General features: G+C 43.1%; 1 protein-coding gene across 6 annotated transcripts; it reads right to left on the bottom strand.

The window, feature by feature from the left end:
- Nucleotides 1-1,348: 1,348 nt before the first annotated feature.
- Nucleotides 1,349-25,709, bottom strand: phactr4b (phosphatase and actin regulator 4b). 6 transcript variants are annotated; one of them, XM_026184770.2, is made up of 16 exons: nucleotides 25,489-25,709; nucleotides 18,995-19,109; nucleotides 18,693-18,737; nucleotides 13,832-14,002; nucleotides 12,655-12,735; nucleotides 11,350-11,853; nucleotides 9,719-10,042; nucleotides 7,364-7,495; nucleotides 5,815-6,340; nucleotides 5,196-5,497; nucleotides 4,878-5,076; nucleotides 4,641-4,696; nucleotides 4,312-4,373; nucleotides 4,086-4,223; nucleotides 3,809-3,885; nucleotides 1,349-2,867 (listed from the first exon to the last, which is right to left on the bottom strand). In XM_026184770.2, exons 3-16 carry the CDS (start codon nucleotides 18,703-18,705, stop codon nucleotides 2,852-2,854), a joined length of 2,601 nt encoding a protein of 866 aa, XP_026040555.1. In that variant the 5' UTR covers nucleotides 18,706-18,737; nucleotides 18,995-19,109; nucleotides 25,489-25,709; the 3' UTR covers nucleotides 1,349-2,851. The 6 variants fall into 6 exon arrangements, with proteins under 6 accessions (XP_026040555.1, XP_026040556.1, XP_026040554.1 ...); XM_026184771.2 differs by lacking the exon at nucleotides 25,489-25,709 and adding an exon at nucleotides 24,531-24,672; XM_026184775.2 differs by lacking the exon at nucleotides 7,364-7,495 and having other exon boundaries at nucleotides 1,355-2,867.
- Nucleotides 25,710-25,936: the final 227 nt, after the last annotated feature.

The following is a 25,936-nucleotide window of genomic DNA, read 5'->3' as shown; positions in this document are numbered from 1 at the left end:
TCTTATTTTGGCTGTTTCCTTTAGGGGTCGCCACAGCAGATCATCTGGCTCCATCTCACCCTCAGTACCTCAAGTACTTCAAAAAGTGCAGAATTTAGGTAAAGGTACACGTCAATAGCTGTAATAGGGCAGTGTATTATTGTTAACAAACAAAAACACCCAACAACAACAATGTAAAAGTAGTGGTATTTTCATCTAAAGTTGAATGCGTAATATAAAACCTTTACCTTATATAGTTAATATTTCTGTTATCTTGTACAGCTCAATAATTAAGCAAGCTGTATGTAATGTAAAGAAAATGCTGACCAGCTGATATTAACACAGAGACTGTTGGGAATCTTTTGATTTTCACCTTAATCCATCTTGTATCACTTTTATGTCTAATTGATATTAAGAGATAAAAATTTATCAGTAACCTACAAACCTTTTTTTTTTTAGGTTGTCCCTTATCTGTTGTATATTTTGTAACTAGATTTCCTTTTGTCCAACCCAGACCTTAAAGATCTGTGAACATATTTTACCTTCAGTCTTGTCTTTCTTTCTTTAGCTGACGCTAAAGCTACTAGCAAAACTCTCAATTTTCTCACTGTGAAGACCTTTACCTACACATTTAATCCCAATAATATGAAAAGTGCAATTTCAACTATACCTCTCGGTTTTTTGTACACGATGAAGACATACTGCTGTAGTAAATGAAAGAAATCTATTAGCACAAACAAATAAACAAGTAAAATTACAGAAAAGGTTCTGGCAGCTAACTGTCCAGACTTTTCAGTAATTACAAAATTGAAAGATGTTGGTAATTCACACAAGATTAGTTTTTCATTGTTCTAATTATTTACTTATTTTTACTGTGGGCCCATTGTAAAAATAAATGACTATAGTCCATATGAAAAAGCAGGAACTTTTGATTATTTATCTATGGCTTAATTACTCCCATATGGGAGATTTTATCAGTAGGAAAACCTGTAAAATTTCTAAAAATATAGTTAAAAGTTTAAAATCTATTCCCTCCTTCACATATTCCAAAACTACCATCAAGTGGCCCAGATTGGAGTCTTTGCGGGAACAAATCTGGCCCCCAGGGCTCATGTTTGACACCTCCACCCTTTGGTGTCAATCTAAAATATAACCTATTACTTAAAATACATTTTAAATTACACTAAAGGCCTTTAAACCAGCAATTAAAAAAAAAAAATAATCAAAAGACAGTGCAAAAACTTAAATCGCCACCAGGTGTTGCTGCAAACCCACTGTTTCTTTAGGCGTTCCAGCTTAGACAAAAGACTCAACCTGAACAGTCATTTGGTCTACTGGACCTCAGTTGCAGAGTTGTTTCACAAGAAGGTTCGAGGAATTGCAAGATTTTTAATTAGATCCAGACTATTTACAATTAAAAAGAAGACTGTCAGCTCATACAACTCCACATTCAATTAAAAATGAACTCAGATTTACAGAAAGGTGCACTTTCATATTCCCATTCTTGTAGCATTTAATCATAAACTCATGTTCTGCTTAAAAAAATAGCAACCTATAATACTTTTATATTTAAAATTTCTTTTCAAATAAAAGGAAGACAAGATATACAGAAGCATCAGATAAACCTATATCAACTTATACACACAGCACTGAGAACCCTGTAAGCTACTGGCCAGACAAGACAAGGTAAAACACTTCTGCAGTTTCAAAAAGTTCCAGCCAAACTGAGTTTCTGTTGACCGATTATGCGTTTTCAGGTGTGGTTTTTTTCCTTTTTTTGTGATAAATCCCTGATCTACACTTGAAGCAACTTACATTTAACTCTTAGTTTAGACACTATCGTAACGACCTTATTTAAAATGGCTACAGAATGTATTGCATGTTCAATCTTTAAAGGGAAGTACAAAAACTTACAAAAGAAAAAAGTATAAATGAAGAGAGATTATCCAGACGCGGTGGCACTGGATTTTGTAATGGCTCATGCAGTGGGTTGCAGAAATCAGTGATATGAAAACCAGTATTGGGTGTGTTGGCACGCATTAAAACACCAACAGCCTCCTGACCTTTTTCTATAGCTATTAAAAGGCCGACTCACATCACAACCACAAACACAGGCAAGCCAAATAATAATAATAATAATAATCATAATAATAAAGAAGGCTCAAAGAAAAGCTGTCACTACCCTTGTGATCAAAATTGTAATAGAAAATATTTTGTGCATTACAGAATATTTTGCAATGAGATCTCTTCCAGTTTCACTCTAACGTATCACAGCAGCAGTCTGTAGAGTGGATAACAAACACACGATATCCCAGAGATGTCCAGTTCTAAAACAGAATATTTAAGTCTTCAGCCAACTCCTGACCGTTTGTGTCTATTATTACTGTGTGAAGTGTTATAGGTCATCATTATTGTTACCATTTTTATTCTACGTTATTACATTAGCAAAGATGAGTTAGCTTTTCCATATACAGTAAAGAAGAAGAAGAAAAAAGAAAAAGGCAACACAGGACGAGGCCGCATTAAAGGTTGTAACTATATCCGAGTCCCTGAGGGGCACCACACAACAGCAGAGTGAGAGTAAGCCCTGTAGGTCCTTTGCCACTTCTCCACTTTATTGGCACGTGGTTCCCCCTGCCGTCTGGGAGAAATACTGCATCTGGTCTCCACCCACCAACACCTCGGTTCAGTGAAAGCAATGTAGTGAGAGGGCGATGGAGGACAAGCAAGAAGCATTCTCGTGTGGAGTCGGTTCCAGGCTTTCCCTGATAACAGTACATTCAAGAGGCGCAAAAGGGCGATCTGTCTGCATAGGGAGCAGATGCTTCTTTGCCGGAGATCTTAAGTGCTTCTTTATCCGGAAGCAGGGATGTTAAGGCCGATGGAACCTAAAGAAACAAACAGCTCTCATGAGGCAAGATCACACCTTTGTAATCCTTAAGCTTTTAATGCACGGAAATTCATTATATTGCTATTTAAGGTACAGATTTTGCTCTAAAAGTCTTCTTCTGCCCGTTGTTAGTGCTGGATTCTGCCATTCAACCAGGCATGCACAAGAAAGATGACTACATGGATGTTTACTGGTCACAACTCTATTAATGTAGTAGCAGATCACCACTGCTGCTAATTCATATTTAAAGTGTTTAGGTGCAAGCAACACAAGATGGCTTTAAGTGTAAAGCAATCACAGGACACAGTGCATGTGTAGCTAAGGCAGCCGATGTCTACAGACTAAAATAAGTGACATCCTGAAGGTCGTTAACAATTGAAGGAGTATGAAATAAACAGTGTTGACACAGTAGCAAGGTAACAAGCTCCTTTGGCTAAAACCTGCTGTTGGGGGGGAGATGTCTTCAGGATGAGCGCCAAGGTTGGCTGCAAATGGCAGGAAGTGTTCAAAGATGCATCACTCTCAAGTGTGCATTACATATTTCATTGTTTCCCTGACACAACCAGGAGAAATAAATAACAACAAAAACAAAACTGTGTGGTGTTTGCATGGCTTCCCTGTGCTCCAGGTACCCGTCTTCCTCCCAAAGGCCTAGGTTTTGGGTGGTCATGCATGTTAGCTTAATGGGTGATTCTAAATTGGCCGTAGATGTGAACGCGAGTGTGAGAGGTTCATCTGTCTCTCCTTTAGCTCTGCGATGGACTCATGAGCTGTCCAGAGTGTTATAAACCAGTTTCTCGGTTTATAACAGCTGAGATAGACTCCGTACCCCACCAATATGAAGTAGTGGTGTAGAAAAACAAATCAGCAAAACACAGTACCTCACTCATTTGACCAAAGCAATCAATCAGCCAGTCAAGTTTCAACTAAAAGGTCTACCTTGTGTAAATTCTGCTCTCTTCATGAACCTCCATTTCAGTGCTCTTATAATCATTGAGCTCCTTCCGGATGGCCGCCTAGACAAAACAGCAATTTGGTTAAACATGAACTCAGAAAGAAAACGAGACAATATACTGCTAAAAATTACATTAACCTAAAGGAGTTGCACATGTTTAACATTTAAAATCATATGTTTGTAACACTGTCTTGGACATTTTGTAAAGTGCTGTATCAGAAAGCGGGTGTGCCGATAAAGCCTTTATATGCAGCTGATTACCTTGTCGGCAGGAGTGAGCTTAGTCCACGGCTTGTCTGCTCTTCTATCGTAGTCCTGGGCATCTGTGACTTCCACATACTCGTGGAATCGCAAGATTTTTCTTGCCTGTAGTTCTGCAACCGTGGGTCTTTGACTCAGCTACAATAAAGATGTTTTTTTTATGTCAGTTTAATATCAGGTAAATACATGGTTTAACACTGGGATGTTTGCCGGCGTGCTGCTTCACCTTTCTGGTCAGCCGTCGCTTGATCTCTCGAACTTCGGCTTGTCTGTCAGCCTGATTTTTAGCTGAGGGGAGAACAAAGATGGGAGAAAGAATAGAAGAGCCAAATTTAGACTTTGGCATAAAAGGCTTGGTTTGATGGCAGGTTTAAAAGCAATTTCTAAAATTAGATATGTGCTTGTTGTTGACAGATGTGAAATGTACTTTGTTGACAAATGCTGAGGCAAAAGCATCAGACGAAAGAATGAGGAGGGGTTTTGCTAAAACCCAGAAACAAAGGAGTCCAAACAAGTCAAGGATCATGAACAAAGACAGAGAGAGTTAATACTAACGCTGGAGGATGTTTCTTTGCTCGAGTTCCTCAGCAGTGGGTCTCTGACTTAGTCGCCTGAAATTAAAAAAAAGAAAAGAAAAAAGAAAAATGGAGTCCTATTTTTACACATTTACTTCACTTGGACATTCAGGTAATAAGCAGGTCAAGGATCTTTTAAAAATTGGTCTAATTTCTTCAGGAAATGCAGTTTCACTGCTGTCATTTTAAACAATACAATGATACCGCTCATCTTTACCTCGTGAGTGCAGTGCCGATTTGTGTGCGAATGGCTTCCCACTGCTCTCTGCTCTGCCAAGTGAGGCCGGTCTGTCCTGGAGGGTGGTCATCTCGGCTGCTTCTCTCCTGCGTAAACCTATCCCTGTCGGGAGCAGAGGGACGGCTGCTCAGCTTCAGAGCCAGGGTGTCCTTTCTCTTCACCCTGCTGGCCAGTGCGCCTGGATAAAAGCCAAGCGGAGAGATGCAGTAAGCTGAGAAGGAGCAGCAACACTGCACAGGTTTACAAAGAGTCCAGAAAAGCCACTAAATGACCTCCGAATCAGTTTGTTATGCTTACTCATCGGGGGCTCATCCTCCTCATCTTCATCTGAGTCTTCATCTTTATGAGGCACAGGACCATCTGAATCACTGTCCTCCCCGTGCATGTCGTGTTCGCCTTCCTCATCCTCATCCTCCTCGTCTTCTTCCTCGTCGTCGTCATTGCCGTTTCCCCGTGGGATCACACAAATGCCAGCGTCACCGACCAAGCACCGGCGACTCCTTGGCTCCAGCTCTGGCTGTGGAATCTCCCCATCATACTCCTCCTCTTCCTCATCATCTTCTTCCTCTTCTTCTTCCTCTGAGTAGTCATCCTCAGATCTAACAGGAAAAAAATACATGCATATAAAACATTTTTTCTGGTTTTTTTGGGCTAATCCTGAAGACGTGTTTTTCAATGAATTTAACTGAAATATGTCCCTCCAGCTATATCTGACTTTACAATGATGAAGACTGGACTTTTTTTCAGCTTGAAATGGATATACAAGTAAGTCCAAAGTGTACACAGCTTAGAAAATGGATGAAAAAGATCCGAAAGCTACATGCAAAGACAGATCACGTGCAGACTCCATACTTCTTCACCATGTACTGTCTTTGTATACACTGATTCATAGACTTTTCTGTGCAGAGAAACTTACAGTTTTAGTGGTTGAATGCTGACAGGCAGAGGGCGACCTCCTCCTTGGTACTCTAGAGGTGTTTCGAAAAGCAGTGTGTGTGCCCGCTGCGACCCATCTGGATGTGGCTGAGCCGGGCCGGGACTGGACAGGGCTCGCTGGATCATGATGTGCAGCGGTACGGGAGCCGGGCGCTGGGGAGACTCATTGGTCGGGCTCGGTGGGTCGAAAAGCATTGGTATGGGTTGGGGGAGAGGATGGGGGTAGGAGTGCTGATGGTGGAGGTGGTGGGTCTGTATGTGTTGGCGGGGTGGAGAAGGTGGTATGTGAGTCGGCAGGGGAGGGGACGGAGGAGGGGGAGGCAGCTGGAAGCCCAAGGGGAGGCTGCTGTGTTCCTCCAGAGAAAGTGGTGAGGGGATGATGGGATGGCTTGAAGCAGAGTCCTCTGTGTTGCGTTTGGTGACTGGGGTGGTCCTCTTAGGAGGCATCGGAGGAGAGGGTTTGGCCGGAACAAGGCTAGCGCCCCCTGTTGCTTGGGTGAAGTCACCTGCAAAACGAAAAAGAGCTAATCCAACCATAACTGCTAAAGAAAAACAGCTACAGCTTAGGCGTGTGAGTGATTTGCTAGCAAGTGCTTTACTTTTGAATCTAGTTTGTCACTGTGACGCAAGTGCACAAGCATCAGTCACACATGTATAACATACCCGGTATGACAGAAGACACACGAATGCTGGGATTACATGTCTGACTGAGCATTACTGCATCCGTACAGCAAGTTGGTTCACATGACGGCCATGAACGCACACTTTGCTCTAAAAGACCAGTGTGCAGCGAGTGCTCCAGGTCACAGAGACAAAAAAGATGCATCCATGCTCTTCACAGCCAGACTAACCCCGCACCGACACTTTTTCTATTAGCGTAGTAAAGCTCCTGAAGCTCCTAAACAAAAAGCTCAAATGCAAACCTTCCAGTTTTGCATGCACATTTGCATATTTGCTATTTGGCTCTTAAGACTTCAGAGGACAGCTTTAAGGCAACATTTCTGTTAAAAGCAGACATAATAAGTGAACAGTGCTGACAGACTTACAACATGCAGTAACCTACACTGTAATGGACTTCCTCTCTATAATAAGTCGAGCCCTTATGTTAGAAACATTTTGCCTTTTTATTCTTCGACCCATTCAGTCATCCATTCAAGTCCACCCATCCATCCCATTTGAGTGAGAGCTGAGTGGATTAGAGACATAAAATTCATTTGATGCATAGCAGAACACAGCTGGAACCCGCTAAAGGCCCTCCCTTATTCAGAGGCAAAATACACTCAACTGCACTCACACAGAAGTTGTCTCCTGCATACAGTAAGCACACTCATTATCAGCTTGTTATATGCATGCGGCTCTTATATACCAGGTCCAAAGCAATGAAGGCCGGTGAACAAGTTAAAGGCTTTTCAGAAGACATATGTTGGCAGCAGGAAAGGATGCGACATGATGAAGTGTGCAGACTCTGAAGAGGGCATTCCAGAAATTGGCACCCCAGCCAAAGAAATACCAGGGGGGCATCCTTTTACCTGAGCGCAGGCCTCCAGCCCGCCGGCACAGGTAGACAGGCAGGGACAGGTAGACATCATAGTCGCACTCTCGCTTCCAGCAGGACCAGTAGAGTGGAAGCTGAGCGTTTTCTCCCCCCTGCAGGGCGGAGACTAACAGGGACGAGATGGAGGCCTTCAGCTTGTATGTTTAATGAATGCAGCTACTTTCTGGTGTCGTGTTGTTGATTTCATAAGTTACGGCTGTGGTCAGAAGTTTACATCCACTCATCGTGGGCATGAATTTCATAGTAATTCTGGGCATTTAATGATTGATTTGAACTGTTTCAACTTTTCTTTTTCCAGGGTGGAATGATTGTGCAGCAAACATCTTTAATGAGTTAAAAAAAAAGAATTTGGTGCACACAATTTAAATTATTTTGGGTTTCCTCTAATCCACACAGAGTCACGGATCTGACTTTTAAGTGTAGTCTACAGATTTTCCTGACTGAGGTCGGGTCTTTGGAAAGGCCATTCGAGAAGCTTAATGTTATCCTGCTTTATCCATCCCAAAACCAGTTTTGTTGTGTGTTGGGATCATTGTCTTGTTGGAATTTCAACCATCTAGCTGCTGATTTGAGGTTGAAGAAGTTGAAGAATTTAGAGGTAGTCATTCTTCTTCATTATTCCATCCACTTTATGCGATGTACCAGTACCCCTGACAGCAAAACAGCCCCAGAGCATGATGCTACCAACACCATGCTCGACAGTACCATGTTCCTAGGTCTTGTCTGACTACAAAACATTTGTCTAGAAGGAATTTGGTTTGTCCATGTGGGCAGCTGAAAATTTCAGTCGAGCTTCAAGGTGTCGGTTTTTTCTTTGTCGATATCCTCTCAGTCCAGTAAAACCAGTTTACCGTCATTCATATCATATTCGGTCACCTTTCTCACTCAACATGTGTTAATAGACCTCTCTGCTGAGTCATACCTTTTATTAATCTCTGGCTGTCTTCCACAGCATGTCTTTATCCTGTCTTCCTTCTCTCACCCCAACCGGTCACAGCAGATGGCCCCGCCCCTCCTGAGCTGGAGGTTTCTTCCTATTAAAAGGGAGTTTTTCCTTCCCACTGTCGCCAAAGTGCTTGCTCATAGGGGGGGTCACATGATTGTTGGGGTTTTTTCTCTGTATGTATTATTGTAGGGTCTACCTTACAATACAAAGAGCCTTGAGGCAACTGTTGTTGCGATTTGGCACTATATAAATAAAATTGAATTGAATTGAATTTCATATTGACAGTTTCGGTCTTTTTCCAAAACTTGGCAAAGTAGTTACATATCCATATAACATGATCTTATGTAAGTAAAGTGTCTGGTTGAGGTGTAACTTGCTGAGGAACATTTATCCCAACATTAGTGGGGGTGAGTGTATATATTTGAGCCTGTATGTATACTTCTGATCGAGTGGATCGAGAAAACCCAGAATAAAATCAAACTTGTGCCCCAAATTCGTGTTTTTAAAGTCATTACACACGTACGCTCTACGATCATTCCACCCTGGATGATCATGACGATGCCAGTGATGAGCGGATGCAATCTTTTGAACACAACTGTATATAAACAGAGTTGCACTATGAGGGAATGGTACTGTTTCCCGAAGTGATAATCACTAAACAAACACATAGGTAAGAACATGATTACTATCCTTGTAACTGTAACAGTATCCGCTTCACGGTGTGTTTTATTAACACCTTTTGTCTCAGTTGTTCTTTGTCCATAAACTTGGCCACAAAGCAAAGAAGCCTCCTGGCTTTTAAAATACAGTCACTTCATAGTAAACTGTCAACAAGTGTACTGAGAAATTAGATTTCGAGGAGTTCTCTGTAGTGTAAATGTTAACCTGAAACTAGTTTAAGTTCCTAACTGACTCATTTTGTATTCTATTTGTGTCAAGAACAACAATTAGTATAATAAACTGATGACAAATGGGGCATTTTTGTAATCCCCCCCTCCCCCCCTACTGGGAATTAAAACACGATCCCAGATGAGGCAAAACCACAGAACCGCTACACTGTATCTGTGGAAGCAGTGGCCCACAGCCACAGGAGTCCTTGTTATCCTCATAGCGTAAAATGCTGGAATACGTTTCTGCTACAATAATCCAGGCTTAATAAGTAATTAACTGGGGAAAAGCAGCTCGTGCTGTTAAGATAGTATCGTATACAGGATGTTGTGCTGAAGAGTTTACCATCAGTAGTGCACTGACGCATAAATGTACATACTGTATACGCCAGCTGGAAAACTACACGCTAACTGAGCAGGGGTTGGATTGTTGATGTATGCTTCCTGTCCCTGCAACATCTGTTAACCTAAGAAGCTACTGTTAGTAAAAGCTTACCCAGCATGGCCGCGTTGCCCCTGTTCACAGGCTTGGGTGGAGGCAGAGGGGGCTGCTTGGCGGGCTGAGAAGTGGGGGTAAGGGCAGCGGCTGAAGACTGCTGAGTGTTGGAACACGCAGAAGACACCGATCGAACAGGTTTGGACGTCACACCCGACGGAGAAGAGAACTGGCTCGTGGGGTGGTTGGATGGAGTTCGAGGTGGACACTCGCTGCCAGGTTCAGGGGTGGAGCTCACCAGCCATTTTGGAGGCATGATCACCTGTTTGGGTGGCAGAGGTTCACGTAGGGTGTCCAGGTCAGGAGCAAAATGGCTGTCTGATTCTAAAAAAAAAAGGAAAAAGCAGCTAACCATATAGTTTTATATCATAACATGTAATTCTGCTTATATAATTTTAAAAGTTACAGCACGTCAACTGAGACTGATAAACTTAAGCAATACATGATTGGTTTTCAGCTGCAGTGCATATACTGTATTCTATTTATGCATGATCATAAGAAATACACTTCAGTGAATTAGCAAAATCTCACCAAATATCCCAGTGGATTGCTATAAATGTTTCAGCTCAGAGACTCAGCGATGAGCCACTTTTCTACAGCTCTAAGCACTCCAAGCACTCTCTGTGATAGCACTTGTTTGAGAATGGCATTATCTAGGGATCAGCTGTGAAGATAAACAGAGTAGGCGGCTGCAATTACCACCAAAAAAAACCCACCTCCCTCTGCCCACCCCACTATACCCGCGAGCCGGCCCCCACGCTGTTCCCACCGCTGCGCCCACGCCATTCCTGCCGCTCTCAGGTTCGGGGCTATTTATTTACAGAAGTGTTATCAGTGTGATGCCATGTAAATCAAAGAGGAACTAATCCAGGGGAAAGCAGGAAGTCAGACTGAAGAACAGAGAGAGAGGAAGCAGGAGATGTGATAAAGATAGAAATGCGAGTGGGAGAGGTAAAAAAAAGTAGCATCATTAAAAAGAAAAAAACAAGGTAAGATGAAAAGAAGAGCAGAGCAATGACACATGAAGGAAAGTGGACAAAATTTTCTTTCTTCTTTGCTGCAATGACGTGCTATAGTGTTTGCATACTTTTCAACTCCTAGCATGTTTACACATTGGCACAGAATAACCTGTCACGTGAGCGATAACCACACAGCTGAGATCTAAAAACAGAGCTAAACACCATTATTTTTGAACAAATTCTATTTTTCTGGGAAATCAATTAGCTGTGGCACTTTACCAATTATCACTGAGCTCACTGTGCTAGCCTTAAAGGGCAATAATGAGTATAGCGATCGCGCCACATTAATTAGGAGAGGAGAAGAGAGGACGAGCTATTCCCTCATGTTCCTGAATAAGAAGCATAGCTGGAGCAGGCCTCCCGGGAGCTGACAGGAGCCCGTCTATATCTGGGAGGACAGCATATAAGCAGAAAAGTGACAGCAAAAGGGAGGGGATAAGGTACCCAAGAATCACCGACTTTTCGAATATGAAGGAGGTTAAGGTGTAAAAGGTGTGCACTTCATCGGTTATGGCCTTACACTGACAACAGCAGTGCTGCTATGATTGCAACTTGTAAAAATTGGTGGAAAAATTCAGATTGCAGGGAGGACAACTACTGGAAGTGACTCACCTCTCCGGGCCCTCCCCTCCTCAGCAGATGCATGCCGAGGGAGTGTAGGCTTCCAGTCTCCTTCTGCAGGCCGACTCCTCCTGCCGTCCTCGGATGGGGCCTTCTGCAGTCCTGGCCTCTTTTGCCCGTCGTCAGGGTGAAGCCTGCCACCATGTCTGCTCTCTTCCATTTGTCCGTGAATGTGGCCCTGCCAGGCCATATTAGACTTCCACTCGCCCTCCCCTTGCGCCCGTGCCCCAATCCCTGCGCTTCTCCGTCCATCGTCATGCAGTCCTGTTCCCCTGGAGCCCAAAGCTCCACGGCGGTCTCCATCTGAGGGAGAACAACGGCCCCTTCGGTCATCTGGCTGGGCGAGCCATGCAGGGTTCATCCTAAAATCTGAATCTGAGGGGAGTTGGCCCTGGTTGCATGGGCTCCTGACACCACTGATGACTCCTCCTCCTCCAACAGGCAGAGTGTGGCCATTCTTTACATACGACTGCTTCACATTTTGTGCTTCTCCATCTAAAAAGATTGGTCAAAAACACTTGGTGAATACTCAAATAAATACATTAGAAGACTGAATGATATTCTGAGCTACTGAGAAAGTGCGGAAGGACATTACATGCTAAATTGATACATCTTTTAAAGTTTTACATACTGGTAGTGCTGTGTTCAATATTCTACAATTAACCTGATGCATGGCAAGATAACTGATAACTATCCAACTGAGCCATAACACTGTTAAACATACTTTTTGCTGCTTATTTCTTCTTTAAATCTGGATTTCAGATACAGTGAGGGGTGATTTTTGGGGAGATTTTAAAGACTACAAAATCAATACAGAAACTGTTCAAAAATAATTGCTATTTGCAGTTTTCTTTCCCACAGTAATAAAATGTGCCCTTAACTCAAGCCCCATGGACAGTCAGTGTTTGCCGTGATGAAGAAGCTGCTGTAGATTTAATAAATGGGCTCCTGCAACAGCGGGACCAGCAGAACGTTTGCACACCCCCCCTTTCTAAGCTATTTTGCTGCAAGGCACAATTTGTTCCACTTTTCCTCAGCTCTGGAGAGTGGCAAGTAATTTTAAACAGACATTGCATTACTTTGAGAAACAGCAAGGTGAAAGCAGTTTTTTCTCAAATTTGTTTTTCTAAATTTGTCTCAGGCACCTGCTGCATGGGAAGACAGCGTTCCTGCTATCATGTGCTGAAGACTTAACTGTACCGTCTGAGTGGGCGTTATTGCCTCGGGGCTGCTGCTGTCAGACGCAGACAAAGCTTTGCAAAGATATCACATTTTGAATCACACAAGTCCCCTCACCACTGTCCGGGACCTCCTTCAGCACCCCCTGTTCTATAAGCTCCTGTCGGGTGCGCCTTGTCGACATCTGCCTCTCTAGTTCTGTCAAGAGCAAAAGGAAATGACATTTTATAGACCATTTTTTCACCAAGATATTTATGATTTAAAATTTTCACTGTGATCTCATGCACCAGAAGCAATATATATAGATATATATATGTTGTGCTAATTCGAGTCACTGAACTGGACCTCTTCACCATGCTTTCTGGTTGTAAGTTTCCCATATTATTCAGTAACACTTAGAATCAGTTAGCAAGTATCTTTATATATAACATACTGTATATAACATGTGGGTGTGGCTTCTAGGCCTGAAAAGTGAAGCCAATTCAGAAGTGTCTTAAATCAGTATACTTTTAATGACCAGCAAGGGCAACTCTACTGGTTGCAGAAAGAAGTCAGATTGTACAAAAGTACATAGTACTCTACAAAAGGATAAACACCCTGTAACTGTCAAGTTTCTGCGATACTTTGCTCTCGGTTTTTCGTACAGATGCAGCGGTCTCTTATCACGTCCGGCATCAAACCATCGAGGAGACAGCCAAAAGTCTAGAACTTCAGTAACCAGCAGGTGTCACAGTAAAAACATCCATCTTTCATATACAGTCTATGGACACGACTTTCCTGTCCTGCAGGTTTTAGATGTGTCCTTGATCCAACACAGCTGATTCAAATGGCTAAATGACCTCCTCAATATGTCTTGAAGTTCTCCAGAGGCCTGGGAATGAACTAATCATTTGATTCAGGTGTGTTGACACAGGGTGAGATCTAAAACCTGCAGAACAACGGCACTCGAGGCCAGGAGTTGCCTAAACCTGCATTAGATGATATGTTAGAACTCCACCCTCTAAATGTTCACAGATGGCATGTGCCACACTGCTAAAGAGACGATTAATTAGCCAAAAAGGACGCTTCAAAACGCAAGGGCACCATGATATACACGTCATCTCTTAACGAGACATCTTGTATTCATCTTATTGTATTATGTGCACTGAAAATAGCGAGAGACAAACTTGCTTGTAACATTTGGGCGGAAACATGTTCACAGAGGAATTTTAATGACATTTGAATACAACTGATATGGCCGCTGGGGTGAAAGGAGAGGTGGCATTCGCAAAGAGAACAAGTTTGCAGCACAAACCTTCAGAAGTTTCTTTGAACTTCTCGCTGCTTTTTTTCTTCCTCCACTTCCACGGCTTGAAGATCTTGCCAAGGGTCGAGAACTTGCCCTTGCGCTTCGGGGGAGGGGTGCTGTCCCCGGTGCTGCCTCCCTCTCCCACCATTGTGCTGTGGTGCTGCTCAGCTTCATCATCTAAAACAGAAAGCACAAATTTAAAACAAATACAATAGAACTTATAACATGAAATTATAGACACCCCACTCAGCAGCGGCGCTTTCTATTTTAACTGAGCTCATCTGCTGCTTTTTAACGAGGGCCAGGATCATTATGGCGGTTATTATCTTTAGCTGTTAGTTCTCGGGGGCCGAGCGTGCTTTGGCAGGGTGACGCTGAGAGCTCACGGACTCCTCCACGTATCCACAGCTAACAGGAGAAGCCTAACACTGGCTCTGAGCCAGGATTTCTCGCTGTCAAGTACTCACATTCCTTAACCGGATGGAGTCTAGTGCCTTATCAGCCTTTCAGCCCTCGCTGCTCCCATAGAGAAGAGGGGCACACACGAATGCAGACATAAGCAGCAGAAAAAGGTTGTCAGTCATTCTGCATACATATATAAAATATATACACATGTACACACCCACACATACAGGTAACAAGAAGCAAAAGCTCTTTAAAAACCACTAATTATCATTAGGTGTCACCAAGGCTTCAAGAACTCAACTCAAAAGCAATCTGCAGACATGGCTACATACTCTGGGTCACATGACTGACAGGCCAACTGACAGCGCGCTGAGCTTGGAGAGGCTTTCAAACAGGCTGCAGCTGCTGTATTCAGCAGACATAATATTTACCAGCAGAGAGAGAACAGAGTCCGATGTAAAACATCCAGTCTCGGGCTCACACAGGATGTCTTGGCGACAGTAATGCCCTGCAGTCTGATTCCCACAACAATATGCTCTCACACAATACTGATGTGGCTTACTTAGCAGTCCAGGGAACACTAAAACAACAAAACGTTATTCCTGGATAGAAACTTTTTCTTTATTTGAGACACACACACACACTGATACGCATACATCAGTATCAGCTAGCTGCAGTCCAGCACCCCTGGAGCTGGCAGGGTTTCAGTATCTTGCTAAGTGACACTACAGAAAGGCGAATGGTTGCTGACACAAGATTCAAACCCATTTTTTGCAGCTGAAGGACAGGCACATTAACTCCACACTGCTGGCGGTGTAAAATTTGAGTTGAGTGTTTACACAGACCTCAGAAGCCTGACAGACTGTAAACCTCGGATAGGAAAACAGTTTTAATCACAATACTTCAACTTCATACCCTACTGTGAGTTTAAAAATGGCATTTTTGACAAGTAGTTAAAAAGCAGACACTAATCTACCTTGAAGAGGGGTGCTAAGTGTCCAGCTTGCATGGTGGTGGGACTTAAAACAGCACGCCATGAGGACGCAAGGAGCATTCAGCAACCAAAAATCTACTGTCCTGTGTATATGCCAGCATCAAATCACAGATGACGAAAACGCAGGAGACCAAGTTGCAGAGAGTTGACGGAAACTACAGCAGAGAGTCCGGAGTCGAGAGACATGTCCACGCTGTGGAAATCCAGCTTATCTCTGCGAGGTAGAAATCTGAGGACTCAGACCAGCTGCCATAACATCCAGATTAAGCATTGCTTAAGGCAGCTTCTCCGCGATCCAGAACTGAGGTTCTCACACACAGCAGACCGTTCTGTCAGAGACGCCTCTGCCACAGTGGCTCAGCTGAAGCCAGTGAAGCAGGATAAGAGCTGGCTGTGCCAGGCCTGCACACTCCAAAGCACTGCAGAGATGACGATGGCAGAGGACTCAGCCCATGCAGCAGGCATCTATTTGAAAGCTACGACTGACCATATCCTCAGCGGTCTTTTCCGTTAGCCAGTGAAGCTCGATTATAAAAGGTGCCAATCCACTAGTACAAAAAAAAAGTCCTCAAAAAAGAAACAAGTACAGAAGACCCAAATCAGCTGTCACGTTCAAGAGAGCTTGTAGATCCACTCCAAATTATTCTTCACAGATACAGAGAAAAACTCTCCAACATGCCATTGTTTCAGCTGTAGTGTGAAGAGGTCTGGCATGTTGTGACACTATAGCTGAGTGTGACTGTGGGTTTTGGAATTGGAGTAGAGGGTAAAAAAAGGGCTACAAAGAGAGAAAAAGTACAGACATAATGTGGCGGGCTGGGATGGGGGGGGCTGGAAACGCAGTCACAGAATCAGGGTGGAGTGCCGTTTCCTCCCAGAGAACAAAGGCAGCCTCTTCCCCTCATATTCAATAACATAGTCCACTGTACAGCTCATGGAAACACTATGCTCGAAGGTACAACAGGGAAACTAATGAATGATGATATATAAAAAAATAGCTCCATTCATAACAGAGCTACATTCTTAATAGTGTTACTCTAATGAGAAAGTCTGCCCAGATAAGCCACAGCAGACAGGAAACACGAGAGTGTGTGACTGTGCTGGTGTCTTCCTATGACATAGCCATATCCAGAAGGCACACCTACTACTCCCCCATGCAACTGGCCAGATTTCCCTCTAACCTCATGATTCACTGAGTCATGGCAGGCTGGTCAGGTGAGCATGTGGGTAAAGGAGATTGTTGCTGTAAAGGAGCATGCTATCCCGATCGCTAACACAAAAACCAAAAGTCCAGGCGGATAAATATTAGGAAATACCTCCAACCTCGGTGTAACAGTTACCTTTGTCAGGGCCGATTATGACATTTAATCCACTTACGAGCGCTGACTGTTTCCTGCGAAAAAACGTGTTCCCTAACATTTTCAACAATTTAAGATCCAGTAGAAATAAATGTCATTACATGACACTGTAATATGAGTAACGTTTTACTGCTGTACATCTTTTTACTCACTACTTGCATAAAATGCACGATCATATAACATCGTGCGGCGCTTAGAAACTTGGAATAATTGGTGCGGTACAAAATTATGTAAAACCTCTGAGCCAGACAACATATGCAATCTGATGTTCCTGTGCAGTGTAACATAAGAAAATAAGTGCACAAGTCATGCATGAGTGTGTTAAAAACACTGTAGAGAATTAGCCACATGATCCCAGTGATTTAGCATTCCTTGTGGTGGTAAACATGAATGAGGGGCAGAATTAGGAGGGAGGCTACGCAACATTTGTGCAAAGTTTATTACACAATCACCAATCCTCAGCTCTGCTCTATCCTCTATCCTTGAAAACTAGTAAACGAGAAAATAGTTTCATGTTGTTGATGTTAGCGATGGAGGAAACCACAGCTGTGTAAAGTACACCAAGAATGTAAGCCCAGAAACTCACCACTGCGGCTATGTTGTTGTTGTTGTGGGTCCTGAGCTGAGATCTCCACACGGAGGCTCTGTCCCATGATCCAGCCCCCGAGGGGCCCCTACCTGTCCTGCACCTTTAAGTGTGCGCCTTACACGATACAGATCAACTCCTTCACCTGCCGTGCTTCTTCTGCGACAAAGTCCCCGTATGCCCTAAGATCTTTTATGCTTCTCTGTGTCTGTCATCTAGCCGCCTTCTGTGCCTTTTCTTCAATCCTTCCCCCATCCCTCCTTCGCACAATATCCTCAGACCTCCCCTCCCTCCCTCCTGGAGTTGGACTCCCCCTTCCTTGCTGACCCTCCCTCCTTGGCTCATAGCACAGGTCAGCATTCACTGAAAGATGCCTACCATTCCAGGGAAAAGACACGTTTTGTTTTCAATACGGCGCGTGTTGTAGTATGCGGTGCAGTGCGTGTACTCAGTAATATCCGTACAATGTAAAATATTCCTTTATAGTGAATTAAAAAGAGTTAACCAACACAGAAGACACTAGACCTGAAGCTGCAGATCTCAGACCACAACACACAAGATATAGTTATATATACACAACTATAATGGAACTATAGTAATGTAATTTCAATCAGTACCCTTGACCAGTAGAAATGCTTTGCAAGATCAGATGCATTACTGTTTCTAAGGAAAGGTCCAGTATGCTCTCATCGCCATCAACAGAATGACACTGACCAGGTTGAGTGGACAGTTTGATCAGAGAAATAAACATTGCACTTTCTATACAGGGTTTGCACGCTAACATTAGCTGACTCCTGCTCAGTAACCTAATGTTAGTGCAGGGTGTTTATCATGCTGCTCGCCTCCTTTAATGTCTCCAGGCACCATTTTATACACTTTTTTAACTCCCTTATATCACATTTTAAAAAGACTTGGAAGGATTAGCATGACTTTGAAATATGTTTGCCAAGAAGCACAGTCTTGTATCAGGCTTGAAAATAAAGAGGAGAGGCAAAGAAAAAGTGAGCACTTTCTGTAAATGAGAAGAAAAGCGGGAGTGGACCCCCTGAATTAGTGCTTTGATTTCGTTTGACGTTCGAGTGTCTTTAGAAGAAAAAAAAAATCTCATCTGAGCCTCAGAGGAATCCAGAGCACTGTGCTGTGTCATTATGCCTGGATAGATCAGAGCTTTGTGAGCATTTGGCTGCATCTCGAGCTGCTTCTAAAGATGGAGAGCTAGTGTGTTCGGCAGCGTTCCTTTTCTCTTCCTGTGCCCCACATAAAGCCACCACGCCGGGCTGGCTTCCAGCGAGAACTGAGCCAATCCGCATGACTCCAGAACCTGTTGGCCTGACCTGGATAACAGACTGGGACAGGCTACTTCAGCAGGGAGGGAGACTAAGTCAGGTACGCACATATGTACATAAACATCCCCAGCCCTGTCTGACAAGAGTGTGCAATGAGTCATTCACGATGGGGGAATAAAGTGAAACACAGCATTAACACTGCATTTAAAAAAACCACAACGCGTAACTCGGTACTCACCACGGTTTTCCATTACAGAGTTTGAGGCACACCAATCAACATCTCCTGAAAAACACAAGTTTAATACATGAGCAGACACATTCTCAGCTCTACATTTGTTTCATTTTATACCTTTATATAATTCATTTTATTCTGTTATTTCAATTTATAGTTTTTAATGCAATTTTTCCCTTTTATGTATTAGCTATAACATTTTAGATTGCCTTCAGATATAAAGCATATGATATATAAATAAAACTCCTGTGCATTGACTTCTGTATATTTAATTGGATTTGTGCAACTGCAAAAAGTCGTACACATACACTACACAAAGTCATGGGAGGGGTGTGGGTGGTCGGGGTTCTTGGCAACAGTACAGCAGTATTTTTTCAGGTCTCTAGCATGTTGACGATGCCACCTCCAACCATCCTATCCACTCTGAAAGAGAGAAAAACAAGGTCGATCACATCACAGTCTGACATACAACACACAACTAGGAGATCCACACTTCCCAGGAATTTTCCGATAAGACTGCGAAGAGAAACCGATTACACCTGGGCGTGAAAATACAGGCACACCGACTAAAAGTCACAACTAGACAAATAATACTCCATATCTCAGAGCTTGAACCTGTCCGGGAATAAATGTCCGGAAAAGATGTATCTATGAGTTTGGATGAAGCAAAAAAAGTAATTTCTAATACCAGACTGAATCTATTGTGTATTTGAAGGTGCGTGCTGTAGGAGAAAGAAAGCAGAAGGAAATACTACAAAGGCCTTTAGAAGCCCCTGTGTAACAAAAACTGATACAATTTGGTCAGACTTTACAGAGCTTAAAGCAGACTATAGCTCCAGTCCACTAAATCACAAAAGGTCTGATGCCACAGTTTGTATCCATTGATGTATACATGGTGACGGTAATGAGTAAATGGCTTTCTGGCATTCATTCAAATCAGAGTCGTGTGTAAAATGACACTTCAGTTATGTAACCGCTCATGGACAAGCTCACAAATAGCAATTTTATGTACTCAAAGTGGTGCACCGTCCATTCTTTGCAATAGAAAAGCTGGAAAACAGAAGCAAAATCACAACACAAAAGCTTTGATAATTAAGGCAGCAAAGAAAACCAAGCAGAAATATTTACTTTTGCAGTACTGACTGATTAACAAGTATAACTGCTGTATAATTAGAAGTAAAAATACATTGTCAACGATATAGTGTTGATGCACATCTAGCTAAGCTTTGTAGCACATTGAGTCAACACTATGTTTTTGGGAATCGTCCTTCATTTGGTCCATCTTCTGTCATGTTGCCTTCAAATACTAACACAAGACTGCAAAGACTTTACAACCACACTGGTTTGGACCAATCTACTGCAGTTTTAATCAAATGGATTAAATCAATCATACACATACTGGGTATATTATTTAAAGCAGCGGTCCCCAACCCCAGGGCCATGGTCTGCAAGTCATTTGGTACCGGGCCGCGAGAGTTGAAGCTCGTGTGTGAAATTTATGGTTTTCAGAGTTTTTATCATTAACTCGGTTTCCCTGGGTCTTTTCCCGTGTTGTAGTTGTGTGTCTTATTTTGAAATAAATATTAACGCGTTACCATAGCAACCAGAGAGGATTAAGGGGCAGAGAGGAGGATGTTGTTGGCACATTTCAGGAGGGCGCTGCTAATAAAGTTACACAATTACACAGTGAATTTGCGCTTATCATTATATTTACAAAATACCACAGTTTTTGTCTTGGTCGTATCATTTTATTTTGTTGTATTTATCCGCGACACATTAAAGGCCGGTCCGTGAAAATATTGTCTGACATTAAAGCGGTCCGTGGCGCAAAAAAGGTTGCGGATCGCTGATCTAAAGTATGTAAACTGTCGGGAATTTTGGGGGGACCAGGTGTTGATGTCATGCACACTTTGCTTGAGATTTGTTTGCCATCTTGGACGTGTCATAATGACCAGTTGCTATGGAAAAATGTGCATTCGCCGACTGGTTGGCACTGGTTCCTGGAGGTTGCTGGCTCTCGCTGAATCAAATTACGATTGAAAAACTCTTCCTAGCGACTGCTTTGGTTTCAGGCAGACTTCCATGGTTGACTGCAGTTTTTCATGTTTGTCTGTAAACACTCACTAACAACCATTTCCATGCAAACTCAGGGTGACTGCAGCAATGTGCTAGCAACCAAAGCAAGCACAAGGAGGTTTTTGCCAACCAGAAAGGGAATACAGATTTTGTGTGACTGGGGATATAGTAACCACTTTCCTAGCATATGCCAACAACCTCCAAATTGGCTGACAAGTTAATTGTCACATGCTTAGTGGAATGATAATATCAAAGGGCTAGGTATAGATTAAAGCCTGTTGGTGAGATGAGACAGAATGAACTAAGGCAGAACTCCACCCTCTCAAATCTACTGTGTTGGTGGGTTTCTTAGTCATATACTGCAGGAATCATATACTTTCTTTGCACATGACAACATCTGAATGGTGGGGAATTATTTCATACATTTCTGACATTTCTAGAAAGTTATAAATAAAACAATATTACGAGTCTGTTATGGCATCTTTAAATCTCCTTCAAGTGACTATTGTTGTGATTTTGCACAATATTAATACAATTAAATTGAAATGATTTAAAGTTTCAGCTATAAAGAAAATAAGTTGTTATTTTCTAATTAATTCATTAGTTCTAGTCCCAGCTGAACCTGATTAATAATTCAAGACAGTGTGTTTGTTGATTGTTTAAATGGTTCAATGACAGAACAAGACATGCAAGCATGATTGTACAGCAGAGCGCAAATTAGACATTCTTAGCAATAAAATAGCTGAAATGCTATGGAAGCCACATCTTTTAGAGAAAATCAGGCACAAATGTTTTCTGCAGTGAGAAAACCACAAGCAATCTAATGTGAAAAAAACCAAACAAAAACGCTGGTTATAATTGTCAGTGTACGAAGTGGCCCAAACCCAGACCATAAAGTTTGGCTTTGGGCCACAAAATTCCTTCTTGCTCTTAAATACTACTGATGAGCCTCACTGCAAGGCAAAATTCTGGGTTTTAATGGCCTTCATATCATCTTACATTTGAGTAAATTAGGCAAACTGCAGCTTTATTGCCTTGAAATCTAATGGTTTTGCCAGTGAGGGATATATTAAGAGAAAGTGTGCTGGCTTTTGTTACCGGAGGCCCTTGACTAGATCATTAACATTATCACTGGCCAATGTCCTACCCTGAAGGTAAGCTCTGTCAGTCTAAGGAAGCTGTGATCGTATTGCAAAATAATCCAAATATCACATATATAAACGCAAACAGTTCACTACATATATAATTCTGGATATTCAGTTTGGAATTCTTCTCTATTTCTCCTCTAGGGCAATTTTCTGGCAGGTCAGAGGTCAGCTTCCCTTTCAAAAGAAGAAGTGTAAGTAACATCACTTGCACATCAAACAGGCCAAACAGCACTGCCTGAAAGCCTGAAATTACTGTAGCCTTCGTAGTGCAGCCATTCGCATACAGACTCACACAGACTGGATGAGAACCCTAACACCACTGAGACGAGGCAGATGCATTTGTGGTCAGAGATGAAATTTTTTACACTCCCGCCCAGTGCCACAGCCTTGGCTAGATGACTCAAAATAATCGAGCTGTGCGGTGAGTGTTCCACGGAAAGAGAAAATATCTCTAGGTCTTCAAAGTACGAGCGGATTAAAGGCAGGGGGTGGAAATTAAAACACTGGGACTTTTCCATATATATCTATACATATAAACAGGATTATTCGACTACACTTCACTTCAGGCTTTTCATAAATAAAGAACTGGCTTGAGGAGATACGTTCCACAGGAAAATATTGTTCTGTTTCACTTGCTGTTGTCACGCTCACAGCCAGTCACAGATAAAAAAAAGGGATGTTCATGGCCTAGTTCCTTATTGAGTTGTTAACCCTATACCTGCTTTTTGATTGTACAGAACAGATCGATATGAAAGTAATGTGTTTATCGAAACTATGCAGGACCTCTGAGTTTTAACCATGAAAGATACCTTCTCAGAGGCCCCTAACAGCTGCCATATATCGCTTCACACAGCTGGACAAGCAGATCGAAGAAAACGGGATGCACACAATCAATTAATGACACAAACTCTTAATTCGAGCTGACCTCTTCGGAGAGAAGAATACATAAAAAAGCCTAACTTACCTGCCCACTTTATCAATCACTATTCACAAACTACATCCCTGCATGGCCGATTATTTCAGCCTGGCTTCCAAATCCCAAATGCACCAACCAGGTATGTGAAAGTGACTGTTAAAGACCGCCTAGAGGTCCCGACTGTGTAATCTTCTGCGGAGTGCACACACCCTCACTGGCGCAGTCTACTAGTGTTGATTCAATTACGATGGGAGCGGAAACGGCAGCAGCTGGCTGAGTTATGCCATCTTTAAATAGCAGTCTGCTTCTCACTCCAGGGTTCTGGGCACAAAAAGCTGCCAAATCACTGGAAGAAAGTAATTAACTCCATGCTTAAGTCCTAACAAGGTAGACTCTAACAAACTGAACACAACGAGCAAATGTTTGAATACAAGTTATTATGTGCAGCAGGTAGGCTGAGCTGAGGCATACTTACAGGCCAATTCCAGTGAGGTATCAAAAAGAAATAAGGATTGTAAAACAGAACATGGCGATCGAACCCATGTTGCTGTGTCTACGCTTGGACCTTTCTGTAGCTGTCTGTCCCGGGCTGCACAGTTTCTACACCTCTTTCCGAAATGGATGGACGAGGGTGTCTGTTCCCAATCTGTGCTGGGAGAGCGTCATCAGAGCCTGCCCCAGAAAAGTGCCTCTCACCACAGGGACCAGTGCCCCACTTTTACAAGGAGCCCAAAAAGCTCCTCGCCTTTGCTAAACTTTTCTTCTGTAGTGTCCTTCCACCTGCGTGAAGGCTGCACTGCAGGGGAACCAAGCATAACTTAAGTGAAGTTATTTGATTATCGGCGACAAGCTCTGCCATGGCGCACATGCATGTTTACACACCGGAGCCCACTTCTGCTCCCTGCCAGCGGATGCCCTGTGAACGAGGATTGATCTGAGACATTCAGCAAAGAGCTTTTAAGGAATGTGATGCTCAGACTAGTCTCATCTGCGCGGTTTAACCAAATGAATCAGGCACAGTCGACAGCTTAACCATTGTGGTTCTCCTCTTAATGGTCCATTAAAGAGGAGGCTTCCAGTGGGAAGTGGAAAGAGCCCGAACACAAGCCATGAGCTTCTTTTTTTCTGCAAGAGCACATTAACTTCAAGAGTTATTATGGTGGATGGAACCACAGGAAATGGATTTCATTGCATGTTTAAGGAGAGAAAACACCTGATGAGACCATTAGCCAAGTTTTATCGTGTGTCAGATTCAGTAGCTGCATTGAATGCATTGAAAAGAAATTGAGACAATAAAATAATAGCCTTATTATAAACACATTTTTATTCCTCTCCATCAGGAGGCTCTCTGAGATGGAAGTTTATCAGCCTGGTCTGGAGTAAAACTGAATAATTTACTTCACTCTCATTTCCTCATGGCAGTATAGCTTATAACGTCCTTGAAGTATGCACTCTCCATAATAATGGGCTGCGATGAATCCGTATAAGAAAAGAAAAAATTACAATAAATATAAATTGCCCTGCCAGACTGCCATTTCTCCAATCACACTTTGATGTCAGACACATGCACATCTTTCATCGCTGCCCTAACAATCCATGTCCTAATTAGACCTACACGGACAGCGGATTTCTAATTGTATCGCCGAGATTAAACTGACTCTTACTTAACCGGTTTTCATTCCCGAGACAAAAATACAAAATTACCTGAGAGGTTGAATCGGGCAATGTCGTAAAAAAGCATGAAATTAAACAGCTGCTACTCCCCGGCACCAGGAGAGGAAAAACGGGAGCCCGTGCGAGAAGGCTCGCGGCACCGACCTGCCCTCTCTCTCCCCGCGAGCGGATCTCGCGCCAGTGGAGTCAAGATGCTGCTGAGTGAACGAGAGACCGGAGTCAAGTTAGCCACGCAGCGAAAACGGCGACTTCCGGTGTCACACCTCAAAATAAAAACTCTGCCGGTAGACACATTTTATGAAATAGAGTAAATAAACAAATAAACATAAATAGAGTGGGGTCTGTTATCCCCCGATTTGTCATTGTTCCTGACATTTCCGCCATGCTGTGATTTATCAAGCCTACAGATGCAGGCCCTGAGGCAATGTATTACCCTTTTAATTATTACTGTGAGCTGAAGATGGGCCTATAGGTGTTACACCCCACCATAAATGCATCATATGTCCTTAAAAGTAATCCATGTTTTTTTCTTTTTCTTTTGCACACCAGCACCAACACTTACACAGAGATAAGACAGCTATAGGGACAATCGTTTTGGCCATTTCTCTTTCTCAGTATATATAGTTTAGATGTAGCATATATGGCACAATATGACGCGGATAAATAACCGGTCTGCGGACCTTCCGACGACATTCATCGGCACACACCATGCACATCCTGATCATCCAGATCCTTTGTTGTGCACGGTCTCCTGAGCAGAGCATCAGCGGGGAAAATGGAGTTCCAGGGTGTGAAACAATTGCAGCAGGAGCAAAGATGTGTGCTGACCCTGTGGCACTCGCTTTGTGCAGAAACACAGCACTTTCACGCGCAGCATCGCACTGTGAACGTGCAAATCGCTTTCTGAAAACGGCTGCTTCGCACTGACCAACTTGAGAGCGCAACTTGCAGGTTATTGTCTGTGCAGACATCTCTGCAGCAAACTCACCGTGTTGTACTCGCTGCTCGGGAATCAGCAGCCCTACATCCCTCCTGACGAACGTCCCTCCTCCGCCGCCTCCTCTTTTGAAAGTACTTACAGCCGACTTAAAAATAGCAGCCCGGTCATTTCCTCACCTCACACTTTCCCCTTCTTCCAGTGCCCGGTCCAAACATTTTGCGCACTTACCGGAAACCATCCCGAGCTGCGCATCTCGGTACCGGTAGTCCTCAGTGGGAGCGACAGCGCCGCATTAGCCGTTGAGAATACGGCTTCTCTCTTTGTTGTGAAGACTTCAATACCCACCAGGCTTTGCAGTCCACAGCTCTGGGGTGGGAAGGGGGTGGAGGGGCATACCGTTATGTTGTCCAGCTTCACACTCTCAGGATGAAGACCCTCTCTTCCCTTCCTTAAAAATAACAAAATAATAAAGGCAGCCCTGACGTACAGATTGAGC

This window comes from Astatotilapia calliptera, chromosome 11, assembly GCF_964374335.1.
Source record: "Astatotilapia calliptera chromosome 11, fAstCal68.1, whole genome shotgun sequence".
Taxonomy (NCBI): domain Eukaryota; kingdom Metazoa; phylum Chordata; class Actinopteri; order Cichliformes; family Cichlidae; genus Astatotilapia; species Astatotilapia calliptera.
Note: the sequence above shows the minus strand (reverse complement) of the source record. Positions and strands in the feature narration are given on the sequence as shown.

What these genes read in the sequence shown, in the direction of transcription:
- phactr4b (XM_026184769.2), bottom strand. Translation starts at nt 17,235, where the DNA reads ATGGGACAGAGCCTCCGTGTGGAGATCTCAGCTCAGGACCCACAACAA. An exon ending in GCAAAGAAACATCCTCCAGC is followed by an intron (nt 4,374 to 4,640) that starts GTTAGTATTAAC and finishes TTCTCCCCTCAG; the next exon opens with CTAAAAATCAGGCTGACAGA. An exon ending in AGCGACGGCTGACCAGAAAG is followed by an intron (nt 4,224 to 4,311) that starts GTGAAGCAGCAC and finishes TCTTTATTGTAG; the next exon opens with CTGAGTCAAAGACCCACGGT.